This window comes from Pinus tabuliformis, chromosome 3_2, assembly GCF_031772625.1.
Source record: "Pinus tabuliformis cultivar Carrire ecotype Pingquan chromosome 3_2, CPIR1, whole genome shotgun sequence".
NCBI lineage: Eukaryota > Viridiplantae > Streptophyta > Pinopsida > Pinales > Pinaceae > Pinus > Pinus tabuliformis.
Window position 1 is genome coordinate 159,525,165 of NC_142302.1, and position 20,937 is coordinate 159,546,101.

Here is a 20,937-nt window from a genome sequence, read left to right on the forward strand (position 1 = left end):
AGTTGTTGCTATTGTCATCTCCATGGGTTATGTTCATATTGAAGGTGGCCTTATCGACACTCATTGAGTCCATTTTCCAACTAGGTGTTATCAAGATGGGTAAAATATTGTAGAAACTTCATAAGAAGAAGAAAGTGAATAGCTTCGTAACGAGGTTCTTAATTTGCAGTTTGTAATTGTTATATTGCAAGTAGAAAATGCAAGATTCAAGAATCGGTTCCAAACTACAATGAATCATAAAATTAAGTGTCGATGATATGGATTCAACCATGAGAAAATATTTATAGAATCTTACAAATGAATTGTAGACCAAGATTGACCTTCTTGATGATTTGAAGAAGGAGGTTGAGTCTTTGTTTGACTTGGAAAATGCTTTCTTAAATAATCAAATTTGCAAATTGGAGGAAGAAATTTCCCATAAGACTAAAGAGGTTGCTTATTTAAAATCCTTCATGGAGATTCTTCACGGAGAAGTTGGCCATATTCAAGAAAAGAACAATAAATTGTTTGATCAATATTACACTTTGAAAGAAGATCAGGATGCCTTGTTACTACAATTGACTAATAAAAATGAGATTATTCATGGTTTGCAAGAGTGTAAGAAAAACCTTGAGTTAGAATTCAATCGACTTCAAAATGCTAAGAGGAAGACTATTGTTATTAAGTTACCAGGTTCACATTTCTCCACCTTCATAATCTTGATTGTAGCAAGATTGATGTTGATGATTGTACCTCATCACATGCCTTTGTGTCACCTAGTTTTGAAAAACATACTACCGGTATTGGCTCCCAAATATTGAGAAAAATAAAATATATCAAAGGAGGACTTGGAAAGAATGGAAAAGGTATCATTATCCCAAATTTCCTTGAAGTGCATACATCTCTAGAGAAAGTATTAGATATGTTGTTACTATTGCTTCCCTGCTAATTATGTTGCACAAATTGATGAAATGGCTAAAAATGTTGTTGTAGATGACAAAGTTTTTGATGCAGAGGGTTTCCATCATGTTGATGCACATAGATTTGAGCTTACAAAACAAAATTCTAAGCCTTCATCTCATAGTAGTTTACTTAGGAACCAGAAACCCGATACTTATGCATTTCGATTGTTGTAGAAACAATGTGAAAAAACAAATTGCAGACTAGTGTCGACCATCAGGATTGATTGTGGTTGGATTGATGGATGGTCATGGCATCATTTGAATATTTTTTTGTGAATTTCATATAATTGTGTACCAATGGGCATACAATCATACAACGTTCCTATTATATGTTGGTTATTGTTGGTTCTCCCTTAGTTGTGGTTCGGGGTGGGGGGGGATTTATGATGACAAAATTTGTTGTTGTTGCTTTGTTATTTAGTCAGTAAATCGACTAGACCTTGTTATCTTGTTTTTTTTTTTTTTGACAGAAACGGTTAGAATGATATATTGATTCTTGGCTGGAATGCCTCAATTCAGATTACAAAGAGGTAGGGAGAGCTCAGATTTCGCCTCGACCAGGAACCATATGACTTTCCCACTAATGAGCCTGCGAATTTTGCATACTATATTACTTGCAAATTTCTCTATCTTTCCTAATTTGCAGATGCAAACAAACTGCTCCAATATTAGACAGTAAAACATTTTTATCAGACAATTAGGGAATGGGATCCCAGCCTTCGTCTCCGTCTCTTAGAAGAACTCCGAGGGGGAGAAGAACCGCTTTATTGGCTTTGGCATCGGCTTCTTTGTTGTTGTCTCTCTTTACGTGAAGGAATTCCAGACTCTGAAAGGAATTTGTCAGGGATTTAATTCTGCTCAGCAATCTTGATAGTCTTAAATCTGAAGGAGAGGAATTGTCCACAATGGCCTTTATAATAGACTGGGAATCCCCAAATACAACTGCATCTTTGATACCCAGGAAAATGAGCAGCTTGAGCCCCTGGAGAAGAGCTAGTGCTTCAGCTTGAATGCTGGTGTTAAAGCCCACTCCCCAAGCGTATCTAGATTCAATTCTGCCCTCTGCGCTTTTAATAACACCACCTGCTCCGGAAATACCTGGATTGCCTTTTGCTGCACCGTAAAAAAAGAGAACTTTTCTTGCCTTCTTGATGCAAAACTCAGCAAATTCTGCATCCTTAAGACGGATTTGCCAATGTTTTAGCGGAGGGGGGAGCCTGACTCTATCAGTGAAATGGAGATCAAGAGAGGCGCCCCATACAATTTCTTGTTCACTGAGATCTGCCCTGTCTAGCTGGTCTCCCAAACAGTCTTTTAGGTGGCTTTTAATTTTTACCCAGGTCATCTTGGGAACGCTCTCACTACAACAAAACCAGCGATTTGCGCCAGATTTAGCGCCAGATTTTAGTGCATTTTTTTTGTAATTGTGATGAGCAACCTGGCGCTAAATCTGGCTCTATTGTACAATTTTTAAAGCGTCCTTTTTTGCACCTGATTTTGCATCCTTTTTCACGCTAGATTTTGCATCATTTTTTACACCAAACTATGCATCATTTTTTGCGTCAAATTTTGAACCAAGATTTGCATCTTATTTTATGACAGGTTTTGCTTCTAGTTTTGTGTCATTTTTTGCATCTATTTTTCATTCTCTTTTGCTTCCTATTTTGTGTCATTCTTTGCTTCCATTTTTGCACCATCATTTGCATCAAGTTTACACTGTATTTTGAATCCAATTTAACGTCTTTTTATGCATCCATTTTGTGTCAGTTTTTGCATCTAGTCTTACGCCAAGTTTTGTATCTAGTCTTACACTAGTTTTTGCTTCTATTTTTGCACCAGCTTTGGTGCCTATCTTTGCACCATGTGTTGAATTTGATTTAGCACCAAATTTTGCATCCATTTTTGTGCCCATTTTTGCATCTTTTTTTGGACCATTTTTTACATCCACATTTACGTTTGATTTGTCTCCATTTTTCCCATCTCATTTTGCACCATATTTTGCGTCATTTGTTTCATCCAATTTTGCATCATTTTTAACACCATCTCTTGCATCTAATGTTACATCATTTTGAGCATCCAAATTTGCATTTATATTTGCATCTTATGTTGAGTCATGTGTTGTGTCCACCTTTGCATCTTATTTTGTGTCTAATGGTACATTCAATTTAGAGCCATTTTTTACGTCTACTTTTGTATTTGTTTTTGCACCAAGTTTTGCATCCAATTTTAAGCTATTTTATGCCCCTTTTTGCACCATTTTTTTGTGTCTACTTGTGTCCAATGTTGCACCATTATTTACACCGACTTTTTCATCCAATTTTGCATTTTTTTGGTGTCTAGTTTTACATCGTTTTCACCATCCAAATTTGCATCTTTTTTTGCCTCATTTTGTGTCCACATTTGCATATAATTTTGTGTCTGAGTTCGAGCCTAAATTTGCATGTGATTAGGAATCATTTTTTACATCCAATATGGCATCCTTGGTTTCACCTTTTTTCAGCCCCATTTTGCATCTTGGTTTATGTCTTTTCTTACATCTTTTTTTTTTCCTTTTTTGCACCCAAGTTTGGATCCCAAATTTACACCATTATTTGCATCATCATTTGGCATATTAATTTGTAACGTTTTTTGCTTCTTTTTAACGCTCAACTTTGCATCTTATTTTACATCTAGTTGTTGTCTTTTTTTGCATCTAATTTGGTGCCCATTTATGTGTCCTTGTTTTTGCCCAATTTGATATCTTTTTGTATGCCATGTTTTGTTCCCTTCTTTGTGTCAATTATTGCACAATTTTTCACTTCTAATTTAAAACACTTTGTATGTCAATTGTTTGCATTTTGTATTAATTTCTAGTTTAACATCCAATTTTACTTTCAATTTTGCATCCATGGTTACATCCGCATTTGACTTCTTATATAGAGTATATTTTTCTTTACATATATGACCCCCTTTATAGATTCATAGTGAAATATATGATAGTTTCTAAATATCATTAAAGCAGATATCACAATTCAAAATCATTTGTAAAGAAATTTAAGAGAAATTGACAACATCCATCCAAAAAAATAACAATGTGTCATTAACAATTTTCAAAACATGTATAAAATAGCAACATAATACTAATAGAATCAGTATTATTTTTAATCAAAACAAGTAAAATTCAAATATGATTAACAAATCAAAATATTTCATGAATATCGTTATTCTACGATAAATTAACAACTTACATAAATCAAACTCATCGTATGATTACAAAATCAAAATGTCTCATTGATATAGGGTAAATTCACAACACCCATCTAAACATAACAATGTCATTCTACACAATAATTTCTTCATAAAAAACAATGCATGTGCATGCCTAGCTACCACCACCAAGATCATCCTCATGATCATCTTGACCATCCTCATTACTCTGATCCACATCATCACCAACACCGCAACTATCATCATCATCTCCTCCTTCACCACCATCATCCTCATCCTCATCCTCATCATCTCCTGATATATGTTGAACATAATTTGGATCATCGTCTTGGCAATCATTACCTATAGCATTCTGACAAAAAAAAATCAATATTACATGTTAGTATTAATTACATAACACAACACATGTTTTTGTTATACAATGTTAACCATAAAATGAGGTAAGATATAATATCTAATAGTACTAAAAAATAAAATGAAAATATGGTTTAAAAGTATATTGGAAATCCAACTAAGATTACATACCATAGAGTCCATCCAAACAACAAATTCAACCCATCTCTTTTGCTGCAGCACCTCCTTTTCCAAATGATTTGGAGGTCTTCCATATTTTAGTTCCTATCAATCAGTAAATAGGGAGAAATTAGATAACAATGACTTTCTTCTAGTACAAAATTTATTAAAAAAATATCACATGTTTAATATACTTACAAAGGTTGTTATCAGTGCTTTTAAACCTTTCTGGCCACTACGATGAGTGACTTTTGTCTTGGTTAACCTCGCCTTGGATGCCTTGTCCTTAAACATAAACCAATTCAATTTATTTTCACACAAATACTTATAAGTATTAATACATTCTAAATAATGTTTAATGAAAAATTCAATACCTGAATTTTTATTTCATATATCTTATTTATAACATTTTAATGATTACAATAATACTCTTGTTACCAGATATTGTCAGAAGAAATCTTACAAGACCGCTACCTAAGAACATTGGACAGTTGAATGCATTAGTTAACATGTTTGAAGAATTCTATCTTCAAATCTAGATCCATCTCATGTGATTCCCGTATGTGGTATAAATTGTCTTGAAGGTACCTGCATCATTCGACACAAAGCTATTCAGCACAATCGTTAACAAAAAACATCACAACTGCACAATATGAACGGTGCATCAAAATTGGCATTCACACGTCTAAGGTCTTTTTGGCATATCTGGTGTGGGTATAAAAGGTTTCCATTAAATCTCGTAAGCCTTTTTAACTATTATAAATAAACCACTAAAGTAAAACAAACAAATCAGTTATAAGAACTGAAAAGAAAGCTTGAAAAAAAATTAACATTTTCTAAAAGGCAAACACTAGAACACACTTCCAAATACTTTTCCTAAAATACTTCTTCAACCTGGCATCAAATTTGAAGGGCATGGTCATATTTCAATATGAAGTCATACTATATTTTCAACCCTTCTATGTTGGCAAGTTAAAACTAATGTTCCACCAAGACTTCGGGATAGGGAGATGCATCTCTGGGGTGATGCACAGGGGGGGCGTGTGAGAGTACCCTCAAATTTTAGGTAAAATTAGGGGGCAGGGGGATATGGGGGTATATAATTTTTTTAATATATATATATATATATATATATATATATATTTTCAATAATGAAAGCATAAATACATTGATCCGTACATGATTGAATTAAATAATGAAATACAATGATCCATACTCATCATTCATACTAATACATACATCATTCATTCATACACCACGAGATTCAATAATGAACTAGATTGATCCATATTCATCATTCATTATTCAACATTCTAGAATCTAAATTGATTTAAAAATTAAATTCATCATTCATCATTCTAGATTCTAAATTGATTTAAAATTTAAATTCGTGATTCTAGAATCTAATTAGTACTAACCAAAATAGACTATAGTAGATACTTAAGCCTGAAGATTGGAATAGTAAATTGATATAACTCAAACTCAAAAAAAGTAAAGAGTGAAAGTCAAAGAATCAGTCTAAGGTCATCCATATCTAAAGTCAAGACTCGAAAGTTAAAACTGACGATTAAAAATGGCCAATGAGCATTTTAGGAGTGCCATGGAGGAGGAGGTGCAACAGTTAACTGGTAAGTCAAATAGTGCTGCGCAGCAAGCTGAGTAGACATAAGCTTGGTAACTCGAATGAGTGAGTTAGAGATTGCAAATTAGTTTAGGTTTTGATATTTGTTATGTGTTGTTCTTTTTAATTTTAATTTTTTTTATGGTTGTTTTATAATTTTTTTTAATTTCTATATTACAACAGTTACTAGAAAAAAAATTAAGCAGAACATGGGAAGGGGCAGAATTTAAAAACTATTCTAATCCATCAAAACAATCTGCTGCTCAATCTAATATTATCGGGTTAATCCTAATCATCAAGTTTAGCATCTAATGCTTATCACTATGTAGCAAAGTTGCCAGACTTGGTTGGGCTGGGACTTGGCAAGACTCAACGACTCAGCACAGACCCAGCAAAGAGAAAAAAACTCAAAACATGGTAAATTTTGAGCACAAACCAATCCATATAAGTTATAAAACCACAATCTATGCAGAATTTCAAAAGATTATCTCATAAAATACGATGACACAACATTTGACACTCGATATTTGTATGCAAAATAGTGAACTGAAATTCCACGATCAAATTCACAAATAGTACTCCATTCAGCTACATAACTCATAGTTTCATAACATAATTAGATAATCAAGGTAGACAATGTCTCCAAGTCCAATCTCAAGCCTCATTCATGACTACAAAGATGCCAAGAATAAGCCCTCAAGGAGTTAGCCAAAATCTCTAGACTGAAGCAATAATTGTGGTGCAAACGTATTTGGTGTTTCCATTAGAGATAATGAAACACTAAAGAGACCCTGAGTCTCTTCATCAAGCCTGTAGGATGACATCCCATCCTACAGGCCTACTAGTATAAACTTTAAAAAAAATGCAAGTTGATAAACTAAACAGTAAAACCTGAATGTGTAATTGCCCACTTACATGAACTTTGAATGCTGAGAGGGTGAGACGACTTTACTCAGCAGCTAGTGATCATTGATGATGCTAAAGCCTCCTTCAATTTCCCTCATAAATGATGATGTACTCAACCCGCTCACAGTGACAGCACACAACACTCTTCTAAGGAAGAAATGGCTCTTAAAAATATATGGAATGATAAAGAATAAGGGGAGAAATGTCTTTATAAAGACTTCCTGCCCTCTCAAACACTTCATTTCCCTCCTAAAAATCACAAGTGTGGGGTATTTTTGGTCACTGTCATTGGGTCAGCTAAGCCTGGGTCAGACTCCCGAATCTAGCAAGTCTGGCAAGACTCCGCTAAGCCAAAGGGGAGCCTGCCAGGGGAGTCGCTGGGGAATACTCGGTCCAGAGCTGACTTGGCAAGACTCAGCCAGACTCAGGAGACTGGGAAGAGTATGAAGCACTGCTATGTAGCCAAAGGATATATGCATTTTATGGTACTTGTCTACAACTAGATAAGCAAAATTGTTGGGCAATCCAAATAGAAGTCTTCTACATTTGCATAAATCTATAGGACATAACAAAGAGGACTGAACCATCTATCCAAAATGAACCAAGTAAAATACAAAACTTTGAGTCGACTCAGCCAATGCAACAATTTCATTATTTTGTAGATTCTTTTACTTTTACATAAAAAAAACTAGTTTGCATTGTTGTTTTTTTTTCTATGTGGTTCATGAACCCCGGAGATCGATGACCGCTACATCCCCAAAATATTTGTACCAGGCAGATCCATCTGAAGTGACCACTTACTGCCTGCGCAACCACGGAGCCTAGCCTCGAGAGTGTTGACAGCATCGAACCCATGCCCTCTCAATAACAAAGCTGCTTTATTGACAAGACTCGACCAATTGAGCTAACCCTAGGGGCTTAGTTTGTATTGTTGTTACAGTAAGAAACAAAAATATTTATCACTTTCTGTGATTATATTACCAATTTTTTGCAACCAAAATATTGATGATGGTGCACAAAGCAGTTTTTGTAAACTATGAAGTTAAGTTTAGTTGTGCAAAAGTTTGTAAAGAGCCTCTCAGAAGCCAATCCCTGCGAGCTGGAATCAACCAGGGCATTATCAAACTCATTCCTATGGCAAAAGACCTAGTGCTAAACACCACCTGGAGACCCATAACTCTTTTAAACACCTTTTAAAAAATCTTGGCCAAGGCATCTGCCTTGTGCATCAAGCATATTCTTCCAAAGAGCATTCGCCTAGAACAAACAAGGTCTATTTGTGGGCAATATATCCTTGACAATTTCAATGCAGTCTTTAAAGGCATAGAATGTGCCCATCATACTAGCCTCAATGGCTTGTTTGTCAAAATAGACTTTGAGAAAACTTATGACCGGGTGAAGTGGTCCTTCATTCAGCAACAAGTGACAGCAAGGAGGCAATCAATCAGCAGCTCCACTGAAGGTTGAGCTGAGGAAGATAGCTCTTAATTGCCCAAAGCAGAACATGGCCCCCCTCAAAAGGGGTGCTTTTGGGCTTGGTGCTCTTGATTAAATGGTAGTTCCAAACCCTTATATATAATAGAGCCCAATGGAAACATCGCAATTCGCTCATTCCTGAAATCCTAAAAATTGTTATGTCTGATGCATTTTGAGTGGAATCTGAAATTTACTTTCTCCATATGAAATAAAATGAGGTCAGAACCACTCTCAAACATCCTAAGTCAATTAATAGGGCCCTAGGGTTGAATGTTGAGCTTTCCCACTCATAAATTATTGTTTCAAGCAAAATTAAGGGGGAGCACCTAGCCCTTTTTTAGGGGAGCTGCCCAGAAGCACCCCTTTTGGGGAAACACATCCCCACAGTAGGGAAACGTTTCCCCTGCGTCTCCCTGTGTCTCCCTAAAAGGGGGCGTGGGGAAACGTGTCCCTAACTTTCTAGGAAGCTAGGAGGATCATGTTGTTGACAAATAAAAGCAAGGAGATCTAGATGTGGTGTAAAAGGTAACCATTGCCTTTTTGCATGTGCTTCCTAAGAGAGGACTACAACTCATCAATGCAGATCCCAAAGAGAGTTTATGAGAGGTGACAGGAATGCTTGAACCCAATGGTGCTCCTAATGAAGTCCGAGAAGTTGTGAAGAGTGAAATTGACCAAGTATCAACTCATATAGTCTCATGATGGTGACTAGAAGGGTCTCTTAAATACTAATGTCACAAAGCCTTTGGAATAGGGTTCTCTCAAAAGTTCACAAAGAAACATAAGAATTTCAAACAACAATGTCAAGACCCAAGTCTCCTTAAATAATTGCCTGTAGAGTGATGATGCAGTCAACAGGCTAGTATGTTTCACTAAATCTTGCCCTGTCCTTTGGCCTTGAGGTGCCTCTTATCTACGTCAATTTGCCTCTGCTGTCCTTCAGGGGCCTCCTCTATAGTTCAATGTATAACCACATATGAAGTACCATGCCATTGATCCTGGCGAAAGTGTGTTCAACCATGACAGTTTTGTAATTGTTGTGGTTTGAAGTAATCCCTGATATGGCGGAACCAAGATAGAAACAACATGATTAAACATATCAACAATGTGAAATTTGAGAGAGTGAATACCATGTTTGAGGAACTCAGACTGAAATCTCATCAGCGGCCTTGGTGCTGCCAATGAATTTGATGACTCCTGATGTCACCATGGGAAAACATATGCCAAGAAGAGGGAGGAGAAGCAATGTGGACTGGGGGCTCCCCAAGGACACCATAAAGAGAGGAAGCATGTGAGAACAAGCATTGGTGATCCAAGTTCGTTAGGAAAAGGACATCTGAGAAGGCTTTTGGTGAACAAAAAGGGCTTGGAGAAAAAATACTTTTGATCTCATGTTAAGTTGCAAATTAGAGGGCAACTTAAGCAATGGAAGAACAGGAAAGAGAAGAGGCTTAGCTACATGCCTATCGTACATTCTATGCTTAGAATTATATATCAGTTATAGACTATCCATTTAGTTTTGTACCTGTCATTTGTTGTTTATCTCCTGCTGCACCATGAGCTTCTACTGGCATGCAAGGGCAACAATACTGCTGATTATTAGCATTCCTGGCATTTGCAGGTTGCAAAAAAGTGGATGTACAATCTGTTGAAATGGGTGCATACATGTTGCTAAAGTGTGTATCTGTGCCCAGTTAGGAACTTGGCGCACATAGTAGGAATTCAGTGACCAAATTTTATAGAAGTTTTGTGGGAGGCTGGCAGGGGCGCTGCCGCTTGAACCCTGTGGATGGTCTCGGGCAAGTGGACATAGACACTGGAAGTGCGAGTTTGTCAAGATGGAGGATCCTGGTACAGAGGTTGGGTGGTTCTTGACCTGTGTGATGCTGGTTGTGCTCAGATCAACTTTGTACTGGGAATAGAGAACATTCATGATCTTGATTGCTTTGACACATCTGCCTACTCCAATGGTACTTTTCTAAATTTTTATGTGCCTTGCAAAATTGCAGCTTCTCATTTTTTGTGCATGTCAGTGCATGAATTGCCCCAAGTTCACCTTTCCCTGTCCTTCAACTTAAATCTGAACTGGAAAGTTGGTTGTAATTCCGTGGAGGCATTGATTCAGTGGGAGTTATTTTGACGGTATGGACTTTTGTTTTGAGACCGTGTGGAGTAAATAAACTTTATGTTAAACATTTTTGATTATTTTCTGTTGAATTCGCTGGTGTTGCTCCTGGAAAATTTGGAAGATGCCAATCCGGTCATAATATGTTGTGCACAGGGGATTCTTTTGTTTTGATTTTAGTCTCCATGTAAATGCTTCAATCATTTCAAAACATTTCCCAAGTCAATTTTGTTATTGTCTTGCATATCTCAACAAACGTGTTCCCACTGATTGGCACTAAGACTTGTGTTCTTTTTGCAGGTTTGTTCCATATAGGCTTTGGCCAATCTTAAGAAGGGTTGGGTGGTTCCCTGTGTATTTCCATGGCATTTGAATGCCAGAAGGGATGGCAGGTATCTTCTGGTTCAGCTAATGATGCTTGGAATGAAGAGATGGTGTCCTGCCCGGAGCTTCCCAGTCCTCATTCCTTACGAGTAAATGAAGTAGAGATTCAAACTAAGACTAGCAGCAAAGCAGAGAGATCAACTTATGCATTAACAGATATTGATCACAATGGCCATTGCTCATTTCTTGAACTTCCTCCTGTACTAATATCGGAGATCCTCAATCATCTCAATGCAAGAGAACTCAGCATTGTTTCCTGTGTATGTGTTCTTTTCCGGAGGATTTCCTCAGATAGCCATGGATGGAAGGAATTCTATTGTGAGAGATGGGGGCTTCCTGCACATCGAAAACCTTCTGAAACATCTGCCATACCACCAGAAAAATCATGGAGAGAGCTCTACCTTGAGAGAGAAGCTCGTAGCAAGGCTTTTCTAGGCCGATTTAAAATAGATGTTTTCCATGGCCATACTGAACCCATACGGTCTGTTTGTCTTCTGGCATTTGCAAATCTCATTTTTACTGCAGGATATGATACAATGATCAGAATGTGGAACATGGAGGAAGGTTTTCTGATTGAACAGTCACGGCCACTTCGTAGCACTATACGAGCCATAGCAGCAGATATGGAGATGTTGGTTGTGGGTGGAACTGAGGCTTTTGTGAGAGGTTGGCGAGCAATTCCTGAGCTCCCTCATTTGTTTGACATTTCGGGAATTACAGGTCAGAACACTGAATTTTGCCTTCGTGGACATGTTGGACCCATTACATGCCTGGGTCTTGACTCTGCCAGAATTTATAGTGGCTCTTGGGATATGAGCATTCGTGTCTGGGATCGAGCTTCTTTGAAGTGTCTGAAGATTTTCAAGCATGGAGATTGGGTGTGGTCACTGGTTGTGAGAGGCCCTCAACTTATGAGCGCTGCAGGCAGTGACATTTACACATGGGATATTGAAACAGGACACCAGATGAGGGTGAGGCTAAATGTCCATGTTGGCAATGCATACTCTTTGGTATGCAGTCGATCTGGCCATTTGCTGTTTACTGGAGGTGAGGATGGAGCTATTCATATGTTTGAGGACCGATCTCCCCGTCATCACACTAGTCATTCTGATGATGATGTTATAGTTAATGATAAACCAGTTGCTTCATGGGTTCCTCATTCCTGCCCAGTTTATTCACTTGCATTTGAGGATCCATGGCTTGTCTCTGCATCTGGGGATGGCAAGCTTGCCATGATGGATGTCAGGAAGCTGCTAAAGTCAAGCAGTAATTTCAAGTCTGAAAAAGCTGCTAATAGTCGTCAGTGGAAGAACACTGCAATTGTAACATTGCAAAATGTGGAGCCACCTCAACGGTTGCTGCATGGTTTCTATCAAAACTTGTATTCTGTAGACATTGGTGCTGAGAGAATTGTATGTGGAGGTGAGGAGGGAGTTCTGCGGATGTGGGACTTCACCCAGGCTTTGGAGATTGAACGCAGAGTGCAGGCCTCAAGGAATGTGCGTTTGGAGAATAGGTCAAGGAGGAAAAAGGCAAATGCAGAAAATGATAGCAAAGCTAAGCAGGTGGATCCTTGCTCCATTGCAGCTAAAAGCTGTGAGAGACATGGCGGGGGAAACAGGGTTTGGAAAAGGCGCAATGAGACTGGCAAAGTCCAGGCTTAGATTCAGTTTAAAAGCTACTTGGGGGCAATTTACCCTTTATTAGCTTAGGCTTAGATTAATTATGAAAGCTATTCGGGGTTCTTTGCCCTTAGTTTGCTGAAAGAATAGGCTTCTAATTTTCACAATGTCCAGTTAAATGTTACATTCAGGTTAGAATATTGCATTTAATCTCTGGCAGATTATCCGAAAGCTCTTATCATAAAGTATGTGTGGTTTGGAGTGAGGAGACCACAAGATTTTATCTATCAGTTCCTTCTAATTGAGGAAGTGTTACTCAATAATCATGGAGGCTACAACACATTCCAGCCACAAAGCTGGAAAGAGCACAATAAAAATAAAAGCAAACATTGAATCTTATCACTGTTGTGGATTTTGTCCTTAGAATGACATGAGACATTCCAAATATGATGCCCAATCTGATATGTTGGCTCTTCTAGCATGGATGCAAAGAGAAAGCAATTACAGTACTTGATCTGTTTTTTATAATATAAGACTATATTTTGCTAAGAAAACAAAGGTATACAAAAAAGCCCACATGCATTACATATCGAATATCATTCCTTCGGGAAATCCCTAAAAGCCAAGTGTATGTGGAGACTAATATCAAAAGAGGACCTCTGGAATCAGATTCACATTCAGAGATATATTGAGCCCAATTCAGCAGAAGACTGGATTGGAAACCCAAACAAGTCAATCAACAATGCATCCATATTATTGAAAGTACTGACTATAACATTCCCTTTAATAGGCAGATTGCTGGCATGGAAGGTTTGCAATGAGGCTAAGGCGAAGATCAGTATAGACCCATGGATAAGCAGTGGAGCTGAGTACAAGCTGCCAGAAGCAGTGATAAACTCTCTTCAATCTAGACCAGGCAGCTGGACCAGGAAACTCCTCCATTTTCCAGCAGGATTGGAATAGCGCTGAACAGAGAGACGACTCAAAGGCCAAGAAAATATTCAATCAAAAGGATTTATAAACAAATCAAAAGTGTGCCATGCCTATATAAAAGACTCTGATGATGAACATGTCTGGTCTAAAATCCAGCCTTGGGGATTTACACTCCAAAGTTAGGATAAGAATCGTGTACCCTGGACAGACCAGAATGCACACTCTCATGGTGGAAGCGCATCTGGATAAGAACCTTTCAAAAGTTCATTATTTACATGCAGTTGGCAATCTTAAATAGAGCACCCACATAGGAAGTTCTTAAGAGAAGAAATGGATCAAGTCCAAGCAAATGTATCATGTGTAAAAGAGTTGAAAAGAACATAGACCACTTACTGATATTCTGTCCTTAATAAAGGAAATCTGGATGGTTTGACAAGGATAAAGGACTGTGGACAAGGAGGTTATGCTGAAGAGTGCTCTAAAAAGTGGTAGCAAAACTCAGTCCTCAAAGGCCTTCCTCTAATAGTATCATGGGGAATCTAGAAAGATAGAAATGTTGAAATCTTTGAAGACAGGTATATAACTCTTTCAATGTGCCTTCCAAGGTCAGTCAATCTTCTCAAACTTCAAAGCTTTTTCATCAACCCCAACACAGAAAAAGTTGATTCGTGCTCCTATGGACAAATCTGGAACATGGGGATTACTTTGATGGAGCTAGTCAAGGTACCCCCCAAAAAAGGGAAGCCATACGTGTTCTCTATCTCAATAACTCTCACTGTATCAGATTTAACACAGATTTAGGTGAGGATCAAATAACTACACCGAGCTTATTTCCCTAACAATACTCTAAAAGCTAGCAGCCCACAGTGGCATTTAAAAAAATACCAGTGTTTGTTGGCTCATTGTTGTTAGATAGTGTACCCCAGATCATCTTCTACTAGGTTGGAGCACACATAGCAGATCTGGGCACCTTATATTACAGCAGCATTACACAAATCCATGCAGCATTAAATTCCAAACAGCATAATGATCTGTTGGTGAGAATGCAGCAATAAATAGATAGTAGGAGCACATCACAAATTTTACTATTCCAGCAATAAGGGCACACACACGCATGTATGGACCAGCCATAAAAAGAATAAGATAATTTTATCATTATACTTCAGGTTAAAGATAAAGTGCTAAAGTTAGATGAGTCAGTTCTGTTTTATTTTTCAGTCTTTCTGAATTCATTTTTTATCAGTTAGATAGAGCACAGATCCAGAGATCTAAGTAATATATCTATTTTTATAAACCCTAGGTGTCACTTATAAGAAAGAGTGAGAGTATGGATCTGTAATAGGGTTAGTTTCAGTTCTTACACAAAATCCTTTCTAGCAGATTTTTATTCAGCAGTATTGGAATAGCAGTAACAGCTGTTTTTGACATTGATCTGTGTGTTCCAATGTATGTATTCCAACTGTGTTTGTAGATTTTAGTGAGATTCAGATTGCAGTTTTGATTAGCCTTTAAATTTAGACAGTGTTAGTTTCCACTAGAAGAAGAATCTGTTTACAATGAGTTAGACAAAAATTCATAATGGTATCAGAGAAAGGTTTGTTGAAACATTCTAAAAATCCTTGAATAGATAGTAGCACTGCTACCCATGAAAGGGAGCTGTCAGGAGGCTCCAGGGATCGGATGCTGTGATCCATGCTTGAGAAAAGCACAGTGAAGTTTCAAGTTGTCGGGTTCTTTGTTAGGCTGCTGATCTGTCTTAACTTTCGTTTAGGCGATATTCCAATGCAGTAGTATGGCTACAGTCAATCTCAAATACATGGACAGATTGGAAGGTCCCTCTTAACTTCATCCCAGGGAAGTCTCAGGTAACCAGCCTGCATCCATCTTAACTACAGATCTTCCAAGCATTTGGCGGGATCAAATTTCTTTTCACTCTAAAAGAGGTTTGCACCTCAATAGATTTGATCCCTCTCGACACTCGATAGATCTGGAGTTAAGATGGATCTAGAGTGAGAAATTATTCTTACATAAGAATACCATTAGCAAAACCATGGGTTGTCAAAACCACCAACAATAAATTGACTATTTTACCTCAAGTTTATTTTAATTATTAATTTTTTTATTTTTTTATTTTTTTATTTTTTTTTTTAAATTTTATTTCATTTCCATTTTATGCAATTTGACTAAGTCAAAATGTTTACATATCAAGACACGACATTACAACATCTCTTCCATACCAGGCTGGTGAGCGCCTCTAGGCACAAAGATATTGTTGGAGTAGGATTTGTCTAACTTCATTGAGAAACTGGTTGTAGAGCCTCCCAAACCTGTGTAATTAGTAAATCATAAAAAGAAGATGGCCAAGGTCAAGTGAGTCATACTTGAATCTATGAAGGATCATTAGATCCCTCACATCACCAAAAAGACCACAATAAAGTACATGTTTGATGCTCTAGTCACTCTATCAGAGTGAGAACAACAAACAGAAGACATTCCTAAGAAATAAGCTTAATCCCTGCAAATGAGTAAAAGGATATTGTAGTTTCCTACTTAATGAAGATTATTGATCTCCATGATCAGCTTGCAGCAATTGAGAGGAGGTGAAGGGTGAAAAGCTAGTACTCATTGCATTAAATAGGTCCTGTTCTTTTTGGAAACTTTTTGGCTATGACATCTAGGCCAAAAAAAAGTTAAAACTTCCCATTTTGAAGAGGCTATGGAATGACTTCAACTAGAAGGAGCAGAATGTTGTCCCCATTAGTAAGACGAAGAAGGGCAACAAGAAAAGAGGAACTAAGAAGGGTTAAAAAGGGAAGAAAAGAAGCCAGGTTCTTGTAACCAGGGAAGGAAGGACTTGAGCCACATCAAGTGCTTCAAGTGTCAAATGTTTGGGCACTTCGCTTCCAATGTCATCAAAAGAAGGGGAAGGGAAAGAAACTTGTAAAGAGTACAAAAGCATCAGCTCAAGTGGATGAGCTTTCATCCAATCTCGAGATACACTTCTCAATGGTCTCATGCCTGTCATCTGACATCATGTCTGATGTGGACTGGTATGTGGACAGTGGAGCCTGCAAACATACAACCTCTAACAAGAGTACCTTTAGTAGAACTTGGTGATGATGCCACATATCCAGTTGCAAGAGTGGGATCCATCAAGTGATATCCTTAAGCTTACTAAGTTAATGATGTTTTGTATGTACGTAGCTTAACTAAAAATCTCTTTCCAATTTCAGTGATGATAGATCCTACATATATGGCTAACTTTGAAGATCAACAAGTCCTCATCCTAAATTGCAAGGGAATCCTATAAGAACTTTAGGGTATGATAGTGACAACATGTGTGAGCTTTGACAAAAGAGACTAGGTCACTTGCACTAGTGAATGTTGCCAATCTTGAAAAACATGGTGTGGGCATTGCCAATCTTCAAGGCTGAGAAGAAAGGAGTGTGCAAAGGTTGTGCACTTGGCCAGCATGTAAAGGATGTTTTCCTGGCAGTAAACATAGGTCAAGAGGGGTTTCTGACCTAATCAACTCAAATGTATGTGGGCCCATCTCTTCAACTTCCTTATCAAGTAACATTTACTATGAATATTTTATTGATGATTCTTCTAGGAAGTCCTAGACTTAATTCACAAAAACCAAAGGAGTTTGATACCTTTTGCATGAAATCAAGAATCAAGAAAATGTTGATAGTTCCCTACAACCCTCAGTAGTTTGGGGCCTTGATTCATGATCTAGTTCTGCTCATGTGTCTCTGTGTATACACATGTCTCATCATTGTCTATATTTTCAATAGGTATCCTCACAGAATTTTGAAGGATAAGACTGGAGGAATTCAGAAGCCTCAAGTAACACATCTTTGAGTTTTTCAGTTGTCCTATCTACATTCATATTCCAGATGGGAAAAGGACCAAGTTGGAACCTTCTAGTTTGAAGGGCATTTTTGTAGGTTAGAGTGAAACCTCAAAAGCTTATAGAATATACATTCCATCTCAACATAAAGTAGTTGTGAGCAGAGATACCAAGTTTGAAGAAAATGCATGGTCCTCTAAGTCTCAAGAACCTCCAATAGTGACCATGGAGGCAGAAGAGCTTGGTATCCCAAAAACAGATCTGCAGAAATAAAAAAGATCATGAAACGCACACTTAGATCAGCAAGCTTTTGGAACTGCAAGGGGTGCCTCTTTACCTTCAAGTTCAGCTAGAAAGCCTAGATGGCTAATCTAGACATTAAAAGAGGCAACAGAGTAAGTTGGTGCTCCAACTACTTCCCTTCAAATAAGCCACCCTCCTAAAAAGTTCCCTAGTTATGTTACACTGATATCTTTCATTATTGAAACAAAACCTTCTAGTAACGGCAGTAAGGAAGCAAGTACTGCAAAATGCCATGATGGAGGAATACATCTCCTCCTAAAGAATGATGGGTAGGAGATAGTGCCTAGACTAGTGGAGAAGTCAGTATTTGACTCTAGTTTTTCTTACAACAATCATGCATGGTTAAGCATGCACCAGATAGCAGCATATAAAACTGCAAAGCTCGGTTTGTGGCTGGACGGTTCTCCCATTAAAAAGGAGTTGACTATGAGGAGACTTTTGCTCTTGTTACTAAATATACCTCTATCAGATTTACTATGTCTTTCACAACAATCTTCCATTGGATTTTATATCAAATTTATGTAAAGACAACATTTCTTAATAGGTTGATTAAGGAGTTATATGAATAAACCAACCAAGAGGCTTTTAGGTGAATAGGCTTGAGACCCATGTTTACAAGTTGAAGTAGGCCCTTTATGAGTTGAAACAGGCACCATTTGCATGGCACTCCAAGATCGATGAGTAACTTTCAGATTTGGGTTTCACTGAGACAGATGCAGATTCTAATTTTTACAATTTGGTAGATCATTCTAATCTGCTTGTTTTAGTCCCATATGTAGACAATCTTACACTCACAGGAAGTTAAAAGGAATCCACAAACTGGTGCAGGGCAAAATTGGCAAGAGAATTTGTCATGACTTGAAGCACTACTTGCTGGCTCTAGGGGTGTAGCAAAGTGCAGGTGAAGTGTTCCTTGGACAGAAAAGGTATGTAATTGAAATTCTTAGAAGATTTCAAATGATGGACTGCAAACCCATGGCTACTCCAGTGTATGCAATTGAAATTCTGATGAGATTTCAAATGATGTACTGCAAACCCATGGCTACTCCCCTGTGGTAGTAAATCCATTGTACTTTGCTGATTCTAATTCAGATTTGATGAACATCTGTATACAGGGAATTGATAGGTTTCCTCATGTACTTATTTAACACAAGGCCTAACATTTGTTTTGCAGTCAACACTTTCAGTACATGGTGCAGCCTAGGCAAGTTCATCAGGTTGCCACAAAACACAAGTTCTAATACTTGGAAGGGGGCAGTACATTTTACACTGAGATATGTTAGTGATGCAGCTTTTTATTCAATGATAATGGAATAGCATTAACAGGGGTTCTCGACAGTGATCTACATGTTCTGTGCATGTTTTCTAACAGTGTCCGTTTATAGGCTCAAACGACATTCAGATTACAGTTTCGATTAGCCTTTAAATTCAGACTGTGCTACTTTCCTGTAGGAGAAGAATCTGTTAAACAAGTGTTACTAAATTCATCAGTTGTTAGTAATTAATTGGATGAATGGCAGTAGTAGAAGATGAAATCAAACGTTCTGTCCGTTTTTATTTCAGAGTGCTTTGAACATGTCTACAAAGAATTAAATGGTGAAGCAGACACCTTGAGGAAGGAAGGACTACAGTTGGCTGAGGGTTCAAGGTTATGAAGTGAAATCAAGGATTGTCATATCTTACACGAACATATTTCTGCATCCTCGAATGGGGATTCTTATGACAGTCAGTATTCTGAAGATGATCCAAGTGCCTCAAAAGAATAATTCTGAATTTTAGAGAAGTCACATGACCCTTCAATCAATATCAATGCCTTCTTCAGGCTTAGCAAAGAATGTATATTTTCGTTCTGATATTTCTCGAAGCTTAAAGCATTTACAGAATGTATCTCTTTATACTCAGATGAAATAAAAGATTAGAAAAATTGAGGGAAAATATATCAATATCAATCGATATGTAAGCCAATAAATGCACCAAAAAAAACACAGATTGAAAAAATATGCCTGCTGTGAGTCTGTGAAAGCAAATATAAGCAGCACCTCTTCTGGAAAATGTGAAGCGGAAATACAAAACAAAAAAGACATCGTGATAAGAGAATATGGGTTGAGAGGGACAAAAGAAATCAAGGCTTAGACTCACCTCTATCCGATTGCATATGAGGATCTGAACCAGCCGCATCGGTTATCCAAAAATGCACCTTTGTCCGTGCACCGATCAAGTCAATCCGCCGCCTGGAAAGAAAAATAGCACAATGCAAATATTTGCAAATGCGTCTACCTGAAAAGGGGGCGCGGCGTAAGAGGCCCTCCTGAAACCCCTCGGAGAAGGATATATCTGCGGACCTGAAACCATATAACAACCCATTTTAAGATATAAATGTTTTAAAAAGTTAAAGAGCATTTTTGCCGACCCTAAAACCCTACATCGTATATAGAACTAGCATTTGCACAAACCGGTGCAACGTCATAGAAGTAGTGGGATATGGAAGTACGTTTGTGCAACGTCATAGAAGTAGTGGGATATGGAAGTAAGTAAAAGTAATATTTTAGTAAAATGTTAAATATGTGTTGTATGAATTAATAATTTTATTATATAATTAATAAAAGAATTAATAGAGAAGGGTTATTATTTTAAAATTTAGGATATAATTATAAAAAAAATAAAATTGAGAGGAAATATTAGTTTTAAGATCAAAAAAATTAATTAAAAAGAGCAATAGATTTTAGGTTTAATTCTAAAGCCTCAATGCGAAAGGATTATATTAGAACATCCTAAAAAGTCTTTTAAGAAAAATGGCGATTAAAACCTTTTCCAAATAAATTTTAAAGGTTTAAAGCATAAATATAATAAAAGCCGGCATATATATGTAAATAGTAATAAAGAGGTCGACCCCATAAAACTACCACGTTGCATATTGGGATCTCGCGAGTGGCGTTTTTGTTTTATTGTCCATGACCAAACTTCCGAAGCCTCTAACTTGCGACTTTATTTACACCATATCCATTCAATTTAATTATTTACACCATAACCATTGCAACTTTTAATGTCCATGA

General features: G+C 37.4%; 2 protein-coding genes across 3 annotated transcripts; one reads left to right on the forward strand and one right to left on the reverse strand.

The window, feature by feature from the left end:
- Positions 1–4,141: 4,141 nt before the first annotated feature.
- LOC149180294 (uncharacterized) lies at positions 4,142–20,228 on the reverse strand. Of its 2 annotated transcripts, XM_089418155.1 has the most exons (5): positions 20,024–20,228; positions 5,125–5,249; positions 4,860–4,946; positions 4,674–4,766; positions 4,142–4,500 (listed from the first exon to the last, which is right to left on the reverse strand). In XM_089418155.1, exons 2-5 carry the CDS (start codon positions 5,170–5,172, stop codon positions 4,303–4,305), a joined length of 426 nt encoding a protein of 141 aa, XP_089274281.1. In that variant the 5' UTR covers positions 5,173–5,249; positions 20,024–20,228; the 3' UTR covers positions 4,142–4,302. The 2 variants fall into 2 exon arrangements, with proteins under 2 accessions (XP_089274281.1, XP_089274282.1); XM_089418156.1 differs by lacking the exon at positions 5,125–5,249.
- On the forward strand, positions 10,244–13,085 carry LOC149180295 (F-box/WD-40 repeat-containing protein At5g21040-like). Its single transcript, XM_089416011.1, has 2 exons — positions 10,244–10,634; positions 11,090–13,085. Exon 2 carries the CDS (start codon positions 11,152–11,154, stop codon positions 12,835–12,837), a length of 1,686 nt encoding a protein of 561 aa, XP_089272137.1. The 5' UTR covers positions 10,244–10,634; positions 11,090–11,151; the 3' UTR covers positions 12,838–13,085.
- Positions 20,229–20,937: the final 709 nt, after the last annotated feature.

Excerpts from the sequence above, each read along its gene's own strand:
- LOC149180295 (XM_089416011.1), top strand. The coding sequence starts at position 11,152 with ATGGCATTTGAATGCCAGAAGGGATGGCAGGTATCTTCTGGTTCAGCT.
- LOC149180294 (XM_089418155.1), bottom strand. The coding sequence starts at position 5,172 with ATGTTAACTAATGCATTCAACTGTCCAATGTTCTTAGGTAGCGGTCTT. Across the intron at positions 4,767-4,859 it reads AAGCACTGATAACAACCTTT|GAACTAAAATATGGAAGACC; the intron begins GTAAGTATATTA and ends ACTGATTGATAG. Across the intron at positions 4,501-4,673 it reads TTGTTTGGATGGACTCTATG|AATGCTATAGGTAATGATTG; the intron begins GTATGTAATCTT and ends TTTTTTTGTCAG.